Below are 14,674 nucleotides of genomic sequence, written 5' to 3'. Positions count from 1 at the left end.
TGAGCAATCAGTACGATTTATTCTTATACATGAAGTCATTCTGGAAAAAAGGAAAGCATACATAGAAAGACTCTGATCGTAATTTGCATATTCACAAACGGTCAACAGGCACACGAGAATATCAAGAATAATATCAATAATAAAAAAGTACAATAAAGAATCTGTTATCAGAACAATTGTAGCAAAGGCACTGGGACAACATTTAGAACGAGGAGCGCTCAAACACGAGAGAAAGGACCCCGGAGAGGGGGCGTCCCTCCCGGGCCAGGCAGGTGCATGCGGCGCGGTGCCCTCCGCACAGATTGGCACGAATTCACAAAGAGACGACAGAGAAGTCTGGAAGCACGTGTCAGCGTTCGGCTCGGCTCGGCTCGGCGCGGCTCGGCACCGCTTAGCAGCTACACACGACGCACATTAGCAGAATGACTTTTCTTGTATTGTTTGTGTTTTTTAATTATTATTCCGGGCTGTGACGCTCATTCGGTGTTGGACCACGAGATAGCGAGAGATGCTGCCAACGAGTGGCCATTTAAAGGTAGTGACACACCAGTTGGAAGAAGCTGATGACTCAGGGGTGACCCGAGCGGCTTCATGGGTGAATATTCCACTCGTCTTGTCTTCTTTAAACTCCAAGTGGTGTGTAGCTGTCTAGGAAAAAAAATTCTAGGAGTCTTCCAAGCGTAATTTCTTCCAATGCATGTTACCGATGAATGCCCGGCTCTCCCCGCGGATGAGATTTTGTTTCGTCCACGGCCAAAAAATATCTTGGAAAAATGTGTGGCAGAGTAGCGTTTATTTGTGTTGTTTGCTTTTTTAAATTCCACATCCGACAATCCGTCGCCGTTCGCTCTCCGAGTGTGCCACTGGGCACATCACTAACCGAGAGCGAGAGAAGCAGGAGCCCCCGGCACTGTCCGCAGCTCGCCATTCAGTCAGTCGCTGAACGCGGAGCCCGGCAGCTCGTTGGTCAGCGTGTGCCACTGTTCTACCTTGCGGTCTTTGTTCTTCAGGCAGTCGAACCAATGTCGAAGGCAGTCACCTTTGGCGTTAAGACCGAGAGTCGCTCCGCCTTAAAACACAAAAAAAAAAAAGGAAAAACGTACAATCGTGAACGTTCGTATCATATAGCGCCTCTGTGCCGCCGTTCACACAAAAGTGTCTCCTCACCTATAAAGTCGTTGGACTTGCCGAGGTCGTAGTCCCACACGGTTACTTCCAGGGTCTTGCTGGTCAGCTCATCGTGGCTGATCTCGTAGAAGAATTCCTGGAAAGAAGGAGAGAACGCAGTGGTCACCGGAGAGCTTCGCCAACTTTGCTCAATTCATTTCTGCTTGCCACCACTAGAGGGCACAAGAGACCGCAGTGCAAGCCGCAGTCGGGCCAAGCAGAGCCGAGGCGCACCCTAAAGCGGTCCACCCTGACCTAACCGGTTTTAAATCAGTCGTTTGACAAACATCCCACGAGACGGGGCGACCACCACCAACGAACACATAAAGCACCACTGAGCACAGGCACAGACGACGAAAGCTGAGCACGTCGTGGGGCTGGAGGCCCACCGAGCGGCGTCAAAGTGGACAGACACGCGGGCGGACACACCAGGCAGGGCACAAGGGCACCCCGTAACGGCCGCCGTACCTCATTGAACTCGGGATTCAGGGTCTTTTTCTTCACCACGGTTTTGTGTTTGGACCGCTTATGTGTGTCCGGTTTCAAGTACCTGAGGGGAGAGGAACGGAGGTGGACAGGAATGTCACTTCACACACACGGAGGATGATAGGCAGACAGAGAGGAAGAATTCGAGAGCGATAGAGAAATGGAGGAAGAAGAGGGGGCGTGAGGACTCTGAGAGAAGAGGAGGAAAGGCATGGGGGTGCGTGTATGGGGGGCTCCACCGCCGCTCTCATTAGCGCGCGCCGTGTTTGACAGCAGCTGCCGTTGTTTTCAGTAAATGAAGGGATAAGCGATCTGAGCAACGCGGCGGTAATTAGGCGGAAAGATGCGGGGGAGCGGGTGGGGGCAGAAAGAAGGAAGGAGGAGGACGAAGAAGAGAACGAATAAAGAAGAGGGACAAAAGGAGAAGAAAACGGGAGAGGAGAGAATAAGAATGAAAGGAAGACAAAATAAGATGAAAGATAAAGGAGAGAGGAGGAGGTCAAAGAGGGGTGGAGGGAATGAACAGGGATAAAGGAAGAGAAGGAAAAAGAGAGTAAAGGAGAAGCGTAAATGGATGAAGGGAGAAGTGGAGAAAATAAAGAACTGGATAGAAAAGAGGAAGAATGGATGAGAAAGAGCAAAGAAGAGAGGAAAAGATGAGCGAGGGTATATAGGGAATGAGCAAGGACAGAGGGAGATAAGGAAACAGAGCATAAAGGAGAGGGTAAGGGGTATATGGAGAAAAAGAATGAGGGAAGAGAAAGAGAGGTGAGGCATAGAAAGAGGGATAAAGAAAAAGACAAAAGGAAGAAAAAATGCGAGTGAACATATCGAAAGGGAGAAAGGAGGTCAAAGGGAGAGAGAGAAGGCAGGAAAAAAGGAAAAGAGAAAAGTGAGGATGTAGACAAAAACAAAGACAGAAATAGGGGAGAGGAGAAGAAAGAGAGGAGGCAAGAGCAAACAGAGAGGAGAAAAAGGAGGAAGAGAGAAGAGGCGAGCAGAGGCCACTCACGTTTTCACATAAGGATCTGAGAAGCCATTCACATCCATGGCTGCCAGGTGGGCACAGCGGATAATGCCAACGATGAGGCCACCTCGCTGGGTACTAAACTGCAGGGAGAGTAGCAGCCGGCCCCTCTCCTCCAGGGGGCGCTCCTCAGCCTGCTCCAGCTGGGGTTGGAGAGAAATGGCACAGTGAGGGAGAGAGGTCTGCCCTAGATACCCACTTTCACCCACCGGTCTGTCTGTCTGTCTGTCCACCTTCCCTTTGTCTTTCTCTTCACGTGTCCTGCTGACAGTCTGGCCCTCCTCTATTCTTGTCTGTCTGTCCTTCTCCAATGCCCCCCAGTCTGTTGGCTGTCATTCCATCATCCTCCTCACCTCTTTTAGGTAGCAGGAAATCCCTCTGAGAGCGGTGGACATTGCTGAAGGGGATGAGAGCTGCAAGAGAGAAGAAGTAGAAGAAGAAGAGAAAGGACTTGAAACGGTTTGACATCCTGGACCAGCTGGACAGCATCCCATTGGTCCTAACGTGTCACATGAACAGGAAGTAGCAGACCTTACTTGTGCTAGAGCTGCCAGGGTACAAGGTCAGCATGAGGAAATCGGGAGGCACCCTTGGTGCTTCCTCCAATACTGGGATCAGCCGGGAAGCCCTTCCTACATGACCATTTGGTCAGATAAACCCCCAGAGATGTAGCTTTAGGGTGGACAGTTGGAGGGGGGCCATTTTAGTTGGGTGAGCCTTTCAAGGCCGTAGACGCCAGATGACATAAGGTAGAAATGCTCACCTAACAAGCCCACACCGCCAATGACTGCCCAGACTCATCACCCACATAACGTCCAGCAGGTGTGACCAGTAAGTGACCGGGATTAACTGGCCTATAAATCAGGTGGAAAACTGCAAACTTTGGGAGACCTGGTAGTGTCTGTTAAAAAAGAATAAACCCGACCTGTGGAGTCTGTCAATTTAAAGAGTCAACATCAAGCAAAGCCTCCTTCTGAGCCAAACTCTGAACCGTCGCTGAGGACGGACGTGGAGACCAAAGGCAAAGGTCAAAGTGAACTGTGAATAATGAAACCATCAAGTGGGACATCTGGGAGCAAAAACGTCCAACACAGAAGAGAGAAAATGTCAGACACGGGTTCAAAATGTATAAACGTCATGCCAAACATGAACTTGAACAGTTGAGACATGGACAAAGTTGAAAGGACGAATCTAAACTCACTCTCTCCTTATCTGTGGCACTTGTGTCCAGAGCTTATCCTGGCAGCACTGGGGTCAGAACTAACCTCAGATGGGATGCCTGTCCATCATAAAGGACACACTCCTGGGGGTCAAACACCCCAACACAGAAGGAGGAGACCCTAGACAGACACACATGGAGGAGATGCCAACTCCGCATTTGAACCCGAGGCACAGCTGGAGAGAAGCAGGACATATCAGATGTAACGGTCAGGACATCTGTGGAGATTCACATTTAGAAGCCCTGGAGATAACGGTGAAACATTCAACTACTGACAGTCTAAGACACGCCGCAGTGACATTTGGAGGAAAACACCCAGAGAATACGGTGAACAGGACTCAAAGTAGCATTCAAATATGGAGACAGAAAGGTAAAAGTCAGAACCTTTGAAGTTTTCACCTTACATCCCTCATGATCTTAAACGACAAATGTCAAAGGGAGAACGCTGTATGAAAAATCAGAGGCTAAAAGACAGAAGGTCCAAATCATGGAACTGCCATAAAGTATGAAGTGACTTGAAAACGGAAAGGCAGAAGAGCCTGCCAGTCCAGTCTGGTCGCTCTGTACAAAAGGATGAAGAGTCACGAATGCACCGGAAGATGAGCCCTGGCGTCTCTACCATTCTCACCATAGCTCCGGCTGCTCCTTGTGGTGAGAGATACAGGATCCTGGCATGGGAAGCTGGCGCCAGTCATCTGACCGACAGGCTCCCGGTCAGTCTCCATGCATTTGATTGCTACTAAATCAGCAGAGACCCCCAACTCTTTGACTTGCATGTCTAGATCTACTAATATTAGGATGGACCGATAAATGAGGGAGGAGGAGCCGACCCCATTCTAGAAATGACCAGGATGAGCTCACCTGCTGGCCACCCTGTCAGCATTTCAACTAAAATTCAGAGTTCAAGCGTCTGCCAGCGTTTCTTACCATTTGGGTGTTGCATGTGGGCAGCCACACTGTGCTTCAGTGGACTCCCGCTAGTACCCGACCATAAACTCCCTCCACTTATTGATATCGTTTTGCCAGGGCTTCTTCAGCTGGATTTAGCTTTTTTAATTTTATTTATTTTTTTCTGTAAAATGTATTATTATTATTATTATTATTATTATTATTATTACTACTAGGTGTGGCTTTGCTAATTTCTCTTCTATTGTCATTATTCTGTCATTTTCTTTTCGTCCTCCTGTCACGTCACTTCAGTTTGCTATCTTCCTTGTTCTCTGAATGTTGAGCCTAAGGGGGAGGGGCCTCCTTATGTATAAGTTGCCATCTGGGAGCAGGGGGCGGGGTCTCCTCCTGCTGCCTGGTTCAAGAGAGTGAGGGATCCTGATTCTGCAGCTACTGTCCTGCCCAAAAGGGCATGGGATTCTGTCTAGCACAAGTTAGGGCCTCCTGACCAATCAGCTGCTGTTCTGCCTGAAGTGGGTGTGGCCTCCTGACGCAGCAGTTACTGCCTGGCCTAAGTGGGTGAGACATCCTGACACAACTGCTTCTGTCTGGCCCAAAGGGAAGCAGGGCTGCTCATGTGCCAGCTGCTGTCTTCTCAGGGTTCTCTGCATGTTGAGCCCAAGGGGGCAGGGCCTCCTGATGTAGAAGTTCCTCCTGCTGCCTGGCTAAAGGGTGAGAGGCATCCTGCACGAGGTGGGCGTGGCCTCCTGATGTGGCAGCTGCTGTGTGCGGTGGGGGGATTGGCTGTTTAAAGGCCTGAGATGCCTCATTAGGTCTTGTTTGTGTTTTCCGGCCCCTCATTATAAATTCTTTTTTCTCATGAGGATTTTGTAAGTTCTTGGTTTTGATTATTTTGCTTTTGCTCTACCCTGTAGTTTTTGTCGTTCAGATTTGGATTTTGTTCTCTGTTGTTCTCCTCTTCCTGGACCATTTTTGAAATTCTATCCTGCGTTATTTATTTTTTGAATACTCTTCCAAATATACTTTTATATTATTATTGTAAAGGCACTGTTTTGTTCTTTGTACCAGGGGTTCATATGGTTCCCCTCTCCCATTTGGATTCCTAGGCCTGGGCCTTTTTGTCAATGCAGGCCGCAGGCCTGATCTGGAGTTTAGGACCAGGCCACCTTTAAGTTTTTTAGGTCAGTTTTGAAGTTGTGGGGGTCCACTTACCGGTGCCTGGGGCTCCAGGCAGATGTTGAAGTGCTTCTCCTGATTGGGCTTCAGTCTCCGGAGGGCAACACGAGACTCGCCGATGAACTCGTTGTGGGTCAGCTTGTCCTCATCACAGACCGACACCCTGGGAATGAGAGGGCCGGTGAGTTAGTGGTGCCCAGTGCTGGATTGGTAGTGTATGACTGACCGCTCTGTCCAGTGCTCTTGCATGTATGAGAGACCACCACCACCGTATACGACGCTGCCATGTCTGGGCACCCAGGTGCCAGTCCTTTAGTAAAGACTGAATGACCCCCCCAGCCCTGGTCACTGCAGCTGTATTTGTGATCTGTGTGCACCCTTGTGGTCACTGATTTGGTAGCCATGTTGTCACAGGTCACGGCAGGATGCCATCTTTCTGAATTAGTGACCGCTGTGGCTGGTAATGGTGTGCACATCTGAACAGAACTGTCACTGTGTGTGCGTGAGACCCCAGAGCGCAGTCCCTTTGTATAAGCGATCTTCCTGCCCATTAGACTATTGACCTGTTTCCTCAGGCCGTCTTTGTCACTGACCAATGTGGTCACGTCTTCTGCAGTCTGTACGACTCACACTCAACACGTCTAACTAATCCCTACGGCCGTCACTGCTTTGCCTTTGACTTGCTGACCTTTCTGCACAGTTCATCTCCATGACTGACCTCCGTGGTCACTTGTTCTGTTGTCTGGGTGAGACTTGGGCTTCACTTTCATGTTCAGATGACCCCTCTGGTCATTACTGCAGTGTGTGACTCGGTGACCTCCTGGCTCAGTTCTTCTTTTTAACTGACCCCTCTGGTCACTTCTTCTGTAGTCTGTATGTCTGTTTTCTCCCTGTGTGATGCCTCTGGTCATTGCTACTATGTGTGACTTGGTGATATCTTTTCTCGGTTCTTCTCCATGAATGACCCTTGTGGTCATTACTGATGCCATCTGTATGAATCCTGGGCACTCGGCGTGACCTTTTTACACTCAGTGCTGGTGTTCAGATGACCCCTCTGGCCAACCTCAGTTGGATGGACCCCTGTGCTCAGTTCCATTCTATCACTCTACTTTTTACACTCAGTGTGATGATGTCTAACTGAGCCCCTGTGGCCATCTCTAATCGGTGTGTGTGTGTGTGTGACACAGTGACCTCTTTGCTCAGTTCTTCTTCATGGCTGACCCCACCAGTCTCTCCTTCTCCCTTTTTCTCTCTCTTAAGTGACCTCTCTACACTTGGCACTTCTGTTCAGATGACCCCCTCTGGTCACTCCGTCCCCTACGCGTAGCCATGTTGTGGTGGTGACCTCCGTGCTCAGAATGTCTCCAGCGTCAGCGCCCAGCCCCAACCGTTCATCTTCAAACCAGGTGCCCCCCGGGCTCAAGAGGCGCTCGTTTATTTAATTACCTTAAAAGGTTGTGATTTTGCAGATGAGCTCTGAAACGCGCTAATTTCGTAATAAAACAATTTTGGAATTAATTAGCTGAAGCCACAGATCACATCCAAAGCCCAATTAGCGCGTCGGAGTGTCCCGGGAGGCGGCGGCGGCTGCACACGCTGGGCGGGGACGCGGGTGACAAGGGGGCGCTGTGTCGGCAAACCGCGTCCTCCTTAAAGGTCACCGCATCTCTGCGGGGGACGAGAAGCGAGTCAATAAAGAGCCGACCCTGCGGCGGAGCGCCTCGCGTGCGACCCAGTTCTGTCCATCAGCGGGGGGCGGCAGGCTGCGGGATCGGGGCGGGCGGGGGCTTTGGCGGTGCAGGCGGGCTGGCTGACCGGGCAGTCTGAGGAGCAGCGGGTGGACGGCTGACCTTTGGTTTGACTGTGCCAGGCCCGAGGTGGCCATGGCAGTGATGGATCAACTGTCAGCCGCACAGACGGGAAGCCTGGACCGGCAGAAAAGCGCGCCGCACGGCATTAATAATTCATCCCGACTGTGCGGCATGGCGGCCTGGGCGCTCGCCTTCTCTTGATCCGCCTGTCTCTCTCTGCCTCAAATCCCCCCTCAATCGAGCGCGATGCCTCATCTCTGTCTCTGCCTTGGCCGCACCATTCAATTAAAAATGGCTTTACTGATGTGACGTGACGTGCGGAGTGGGGGGAGAAAAAAAAATCAAGACACACGCGCAGAAATAAATCATCGGAGTGACTTGGAGGTTAAGGCGGCAATAAAAACAAAGCTGGCAGAAGACAGAGAGAGAGACGCACCAAGCGACGCGGGGATGAAGGGGCGAGTAGAGCCCACCACGGCAGGGGGCTTTCGGTTATCTGTCCTGCTGCCATCCACCCCTCATTCAACTGTACAGACGGCCACAAACCCCCTAATCCCCACCCCGTGGTCTGCGGCACTCCGCAGGGAGACTTCGCTTGGCTCTCAATTGTCTTTCATTTTTTCATTTAACCGCCGCAGACTCCCTGTATGGAGAGAGAAACGAAAGACGCTATATAGAGACGACAGGCATTATATAGTAGAGCTAAATATGAAAGACAGAGAGAGACTTTATGATAGCACTATATGATAGATAGATAGATATGAAAGGCACTATATAATAGATAAATAGATAGATAGATAGATAGATAGATAGATAGATATCACTTTTAGTATAGTCGGCAAGATCATAAAATTACACAGATACTTAGGCACTATATGATAGGTAGTCAGGAAAGGCACTATATAATAGATAGACAAATAGATAGTGTGGCCTGCAGGGGGCGCAACCAACTGACACAAGCAGACACCAGGCACAACTTTAGCACTGAAAGGCGCTATATAACAGTTATACAGACAGATGGCTGACTTGTATTTTACCTTCTTCCTTCTTCCCCACACCCCACACCAATTTCAACGGTGGTCTCCCCACCTACCTCAGGGTCTTGCGGCTCATGTCCTCCTCGGTGATCCCCACGTATGTCAGCATCTCGTTCCACACGGGGTTCAGTGTGTTGCGCACAGTCCGTGTCTTCAGCTTGTTGGCCTGTTTTAAAATGGACGGTGAGTTAGCTGCGGGTTTCCTGGCCTGCACAGTCACCCCATTTAATGTCCTCCATCCTTGTGTGTCATCATTCCCTAGCGGTCAGATGGTGGACTAGAGGTGGTCACCAGTACAATACAAACGCGTCAGACAGACAGACAGACAGACCTTACATGCGCCGGGCAGCAGGTGCAGCTTGACGTAGGGGTCAGCCAGTCCATTGAAGTCCATGGGCTTCAGCCCCTGGGAGAGAGAAAGGTGAGTGAGGGCTTGTTGGACAGACAGACGGACGGACGGACAGAGGGCCATCTTACCTTGGCCTTGATGATGGTGCAGTGCAGGGAGCTCGTGTGCCTGTCATATAGGAGGGTGAACTCCAGGGTCCCCAAGGATGCTGTGAAGGAGAAACAAAGTGTGCATCTGTCAGTTGTGCTCAGGCAGTACAAAGAGACAGACGGACGGACAGGACAGCGGTCACACTCACTCGAGTCATCACTGTCACAGCTGTCTATTTCAGCCGACGTGTCCGCCGAGGACGTCAGACTACGCTGGGCCCCTAGCCGGCCATCTCTCACCCCTGGGCTCTCCTGCTGCAGGGCGCCCTCTGCTGGGCAGTGACCTCCATCTGCTGACTGTGGGCCAGGCCCGGTGGGGGAGTAGCGGGGGAAGTAATCGGAGATCTGCCGGATGGGTCTGATGGGACCGGGACAGACATCAATGGCCATGTGCTCCTGTATCGATATGGTGAGTTTGTTACCGCGGCGCACAGTCATCCAGCTGAGGGGGTCAAAAGACAGAAAAGGGAAGAGTGAGGAGTGAGAAAGGAGCTCTATACATGGTGGGGGGGCAAACAAGGAAGGAGTCAGCAGTGAGCCAGTGAGATACAGAGAGTGACACAGGGTGTGAGAGGAAAGAAACAGGCTCAGCCAAGTGACAGTGTGAGTGAGATGAAAAAGTGAGGTGGGGGAGTGGCGTGGAAGAGGAAAAAGGGAAGCACAGCAGACAGACAAAGACAAGAGTAGAGGTGGGAGAGAGTGTGAAGAGTGAGTGGTGGGGCTGCGAGTGAAAGTGCAAGGTTTGTGATACAGGGAGTGAGACAGAGTGGGACAAAATGACATGGGGCCATAGAAAAAGAGATGGAGAGTAAGATGTGGGAGCTCTAGTAAAAGTGCACAGAGAGTGAGACAGGGCCAGATGTGTGAAGCAGAGAGATTGAGATTATTCAGCGATTGAGAAGATGGTGTACTAAAAGTGTAAAAGTAGTGATATAGAAAGTGGGACAGAGTGAGAATGAAACAAGTTCAGATGTGTCAACTACAGGAAATGGGGGTGAGAGTGAGAGATGGGCGCTTATGTAAAAGTGCACTATTGGTGACACAGAGTGAAAGGAGTGAGACCCAATGAACTTGGCTAACATGTATGAAGCACAGAAGCAGAGAGGGAGGCAGTAGTAAAAATACACAATTAGTGACTCAGGGAGTAAGAAGAGTGAGAAGAGTGGGACAGAGTGAAACTGGTCCAGATATTAGAAGTGAGGATAATGAGTAAGAGAGAGAGTGACACACTGATGTAGTTACAAGTGCAAAATTAGTGATACAGGGAGATAGGGCTAGACATGTGATGTACACAGAGTGTCAGGGAGACCGTGAGAGGAGGTGGGGAGCTCTAGTAAAAATGCACAATTAGTGAAACAGAAAGTGAGAATGAGGGGGGGACACAAGGCTTTATGAAGTGAGTGACTCTGCAAAATTAGTGCCCAAGGGAGTGAGAAGAATGGAAGGAAGGAGTGACAGAAAGAAAGGGGAGATAAAGTCAAGCAGAGAGAGGGAAACATGGAGTGAAAAAAGTGAAACAGGACTTTGTCAGTTTTTTTAATGAAGAGTTTATCATGTGACATGAGACTGGGAGTGATGAAAAGAGTGGCAAGAGTGGATACACACTGAAAAAGAGGAAGGTGGAAGTGCTGTAGTTCAGAAACAAAGCAGCAGATCTAATAAAGTGAGAAGAATCAGCAAGTGTTCAGGAGTGAGAAAGCTGAGGCAGAAAACAGTAGGAAAGGCAAAGGAACTGGGGGTGACCAACACCCACCTGGGGAGGGAGTGAGACATGGCGATTGTGAACTGGGGTGAGAAAACCTCAATAGGAGAAAAGACTGAGTTAAAAGAAGGGGGGAAAGGCAAGTGAGACAGAGAGTGAGTCAGAGAGTGACATTTACAAGGCAGTGCAGAGGTGAATTAAAGCAATACAGTAGAATAAGGGAGAAGGATGAGTGGCACTGAGACATAAAAGACTGAAGCAGTCGAAGGAGCAGGGGTGAGAAGTGAGACGAGCGATAGTGCTCTGCACGAGGCACAGAGGTAAAAGTACACACGCATACATACATATAAACACCATAAATAAGTCTAAGAAGTGAGGTCGTGGAAAGGAGGAAAGGTGGGACTGGCAATGGGGAAAAAAGAAGGGTGAGATACAGCAATGGAGACTGGAGTGAGAATGAGGACTTCAATATGGTAGGATAAGAGTGACAAGGAAAGGAAAGAAATGAAGAAAACCTATGAAAGTCAAGAGAAGAGCAGGAACAAGAAAAAGACGCCAGCTGGAGTGAAGGTGAGAGAAAGAAATAAAAGGGTGGCACAATAAAAGCAAAACATGAGAGTTCAGTGTTAGACAGAAAACAATGGGGGTGAGAGTGTGACATGGGGTAAGCTTAGATAAAAGGAGCAGAGAAATGGTAGAGGGGAGAGAAAGAAAGAAAACAGGGAGTAAAATGTAAAAAAGAAAAGTTATGGGACCACTGAGTCTGAGAGTGAGGCAAACAGAGAAGAAGAGTGTGTAAGTGGGTGAAGAGAGTGTGACAGTAACAAGCGAAAATTAAAAAGAATGAAATGATGAAACTGGTTAGAAAAGTGGAGACATTTCACGTGAGAAATAACCCAGCTGGCTAGAATAAGTGATAAAAATCTAAAAAAAAAACAGGAGTGATACAGAGTGAGTGGGATGAGACATAAAGACACAACAGGTGAAAATGGAATACAATTGACAAAAGACAAATCAGTGAGGGGGAATAGAGAAAAAGTGAAAATCGAGAGGAGTGAGATGAAGAGTGATACCCAGAAGACCAAATCAATACTAATAACTCAAACGTGCCAGGAGAGCAGATTTTGAAAAGTAGAATTTTAAATTGCTTGAGGAAGAAGGGGAAAGACGTGGAAACAGGTGTACGCAGCAACTGGAAGAGAGAGATATAGAATCAGAGTGAGACAGTAACAGGCTACAGTAGGATATAAAAATAAAAATAGAAATGAAAAAGGAGTGAGGCAGAGGGCGAGACAAAGCAAGTGGGGTGAAACACAATAGGTAAAAACTAAAGGAAATGGACAAGATTGAAAAGGAGAGAAAAGATGAATCACTGATTGATGAAACACAAGGCCACAAATAAAAAATGTGAGGGATGAGAGATGAAGAGTGATACCTGGGAAGACACCCCAATAGAACCAAATCTGAACATTACGATTTGAAATGGTTTCAGTAAGAGTTGGAAAAGGGGTGTGCAACACACACATGGAGAGTCCAGTGGGATATACAAATTAAAAGAGAGTGAGATGGATAGAAAGGGTTAGAACAGTGAGACATAGGGACATTCAACACAATGGATAAACCTGTCAACAACAGCAAAAATAAAAAAGAGTGAGGCAAAGGCTGAAACAAAGTGAGTGTAGCGAAACACAACAAGTCAAAACTGAAGGATACGGACAAGAATAAAAAAAGATAGCACAAAAAGAAGGAGAGTGAAAAAAAGACAAAAAGAGTGAGACAGCAATGGGCTCCAAGGATATCACATGGGGAAAAAAAAGTGAGACGGAAAAAATTGTTTAAAACAGTGAGACATGGAGCCGTTACATGTTAGGGGTAACCCAAAGAATATAAACAGAGTGAAACACAGCATTTGAAAACGAGGTACATTAATGACAAGGACAAGGGACGGATCATCAATGGGAAGAAACACAGAGAAAAAAGGGAGAGGAGCTGAGAGGAGTGAGATGAAGAGTGAGACCTGGATGAGCACACCAATGCAAATACTGAAACACCCCAATACAGCAGGCTTGGAGAATGAGGATTAAAAATGGCATAAATAGGAGACGGGAAAGGAAGTGACAAAGGCGTCAGTCTATTTTATTATATAGTGCCTTTCACTTCTATCTATCTATCTATCTATCTATCTATCTATCTATCTATCTATCTATCTGTAACAAAGTGAGACAGACAGACATAGAGAGTGAGACGGAGTGAAGCAAGTTAATGATGGAATGGTGTCTGAGGACACAGTGAAAGAGTAAAGGAGTAAAGGAAAACAACAGCGGGAACGGAGAGGCAGGACAGGGCACCAGAGGGGGTGAGGCTGAGGTGGTACGGTGGCACAGCAAGCGCCATCTACAGCCATCACACTCTCCCCACTTGCGAGCTTCACACTCTTCCCCTTCCTACAGGGGGCAAAAAAAACTCTTATCACCCTGGCTGATTTTCTGCCTCCAAGTGACTGGTGGTGACACTGAGGACTCCGCTTGCCCTACCATCTTTCCTCCTTCTCTTCTCTTTTTCTTTTTTCCCCCTTCCCTCATACAATGATCATCTCTCCGGGAAATGGAGAGCATGAGTAAGACAGAGAGAGAAACAGGTGTGCCAGCCATCTGCCTCTCTCTGATTCCCCGGTTGTGCAGGCACAATCTGCTACCAAAGAAAGAAAGAAAGAAAAAGAAAGAAAGAAAGAAAGAGAAAGACGCAACAGAGCCCCAGCCCTCTGGCTGCTCCCGTCCGCTCGGCTTCGCTTACCTCTGTGATGGAGCCACTCTTCCAGAGCTCAGGTGGATGAGAGCAGTGACCTGCTAGTTAAGCCAGGTCAGGCAGGCAGGACTCCGGGGAGGGGGCGGAGCATTCGGGGGTCCAGCCTTGTCCCAAAGCGAGAAGAGTGAGAGAGAGGGGGAGAGAGAGCGAGGGAGAGAGAGCGAGGAAGCTGTGTGCAGTGCTGGAGCTGAGCGAGCGAGCGAGTGTTTAAGAGTGAAGCCTGGCCGCCTGGCCTCCTCCCTTCTCTCTCTCTCTCTCTCTCTCTCATTCTCTCGTTGGATTCCCCCACTCGTCTTCTGAAGTCCCTTTCCAATTCCATCTTTGCTCCTCTCACTTACTCTCTTCTCTGGCCCAGCATTCTTTTCTTTAATTTCTCTTTTTAAGAGCTTTCCCATCCTACATCTTTCACCCCCTGATGAGGTCTCTACCTGTCTTCCCAGTTCCCCCAGTAGTCCTGCTCCTCTCCCTCCCAGTTCAGCACGTAGTGCCTTCATTCTCTTCAGATCTTTGATTGGTCACTCCCAGCCCTCTATGATCTCTATCAGTAATCCTTCTTGATCTCCCAGTATCCCACAATCTTTTCCAGCACCCTGTGATGTCTTCTCCTATCCCACCCTATCATGTCTCCCAAGACCCTACTCAATCTGACAGCAATTTCCTACCCTATTTTTCCCTTTAATCCCAGTCTTTTCTTCTGGTGTACCAGTACCCCCGTCCCAAGTCTATTAGGAGGTCTCATCATTCTCTCAGAGACCTATGGTACCTCCTAAGGCCCCCCCAATCTAATCTGGAACCCCTCAGTTCTCCACAGTACACCATTGCCCTCCCATACTTGTA

At 48.8% G+C, this 14,674-nt stretch overlaps 1 protein-coding gene across 2 annotated transcripts; it reads right to left on the bottom strand.

Moving 5' to 3' along the window:
* On the bottom strand, nucleotides 1-14,104 carry LOC120536478 (double C2-like domain-containing protein alpha). 2 transcript variants are annotated; one of them, XM_039764855.1, is made up of 11 exons: nucleotides 13,826-14,104; nucleotides 9,480-9,726; nucleotides 9,310-9,389; nucleotides 9,164-9,238; nucleotides 8,889-8,998; nucleotides 6,021-6,147; nucleotides 3,034-3,093; nucleotides 2,666-2,823; nucleotides 1,636-1,717; nucleotides 1,168-1,264; nucleotides 1-1,069 (listed from the first exon to the last, which is right to left on the bottom strand). In XM_039764855.1, exons 2-11 carry the CDS (start codon nucleotides 9,718-9,720, stop codon nucleotides 933-935), a joined length of 1,167 nt encoding a protein of 388 aa, XP_039620789.1. In that variant the 5' UTR covers nucleotides 9,721-9,726; nucleotides 13,826-14,104; the 3' UTR covers nucleotides 1-932. The 2 variants fall into 2 exon arrangements, with proteins under 2 accessions (XP_039620789.1, XP_039620788.1); XM_039764854.1 differs by having other exon boundaries at nucleotides 9,480-9,772; nucleotides 13,826-14,097.
* Between the last annotated feature and the right edge of the window lie 570 nt (nucleotides 14,105-14,674).

Source organism: Polypterus senegalus, chromosome 10 (assembly GCF_016835505.1).
Source record: "Polypterus senegalus isolate Bchr_013 chromosome 10, ASM1683550v1, whole genome shotgun sequence".
Classification (NCBI taxonomy): Eukaryota; Metazoa; Chordata; class Cladistia; order Polypteriformes; family Polypteridae; genus Polypterus; species Polypterus senegalus.
The sequence above is the reverse complement of the archived record's forward strand: the minus strand, read 5'-3'. Positions and strand labels throughout refer to the sequence as shown.

Bases quoted from the DNA above. Each gene is read 5' to 3' on its own strand.
- LOC120536478 (XM_039764854.1), bottom strand. From the start codon at position 9,768: ATGACTGTGCGCCGCGGTAACAAACTCACCATATCGATACAGGAGCAC. The intron at 1,718-2,665 runs GTGAGTGGCCTC...CTCTCCCCTCAG, and splicing joins TCAGATCCTTATGTGAAAAC to GTACTTGAAACCGGACACAC. The intron at 1,265-1,635 runs GTACGGCGGCCG...CCTTCTTTCCAG, and splicing joins TGAATCCCGAGTTCAATGAG to GAATTCTTCTACGAGATCAG.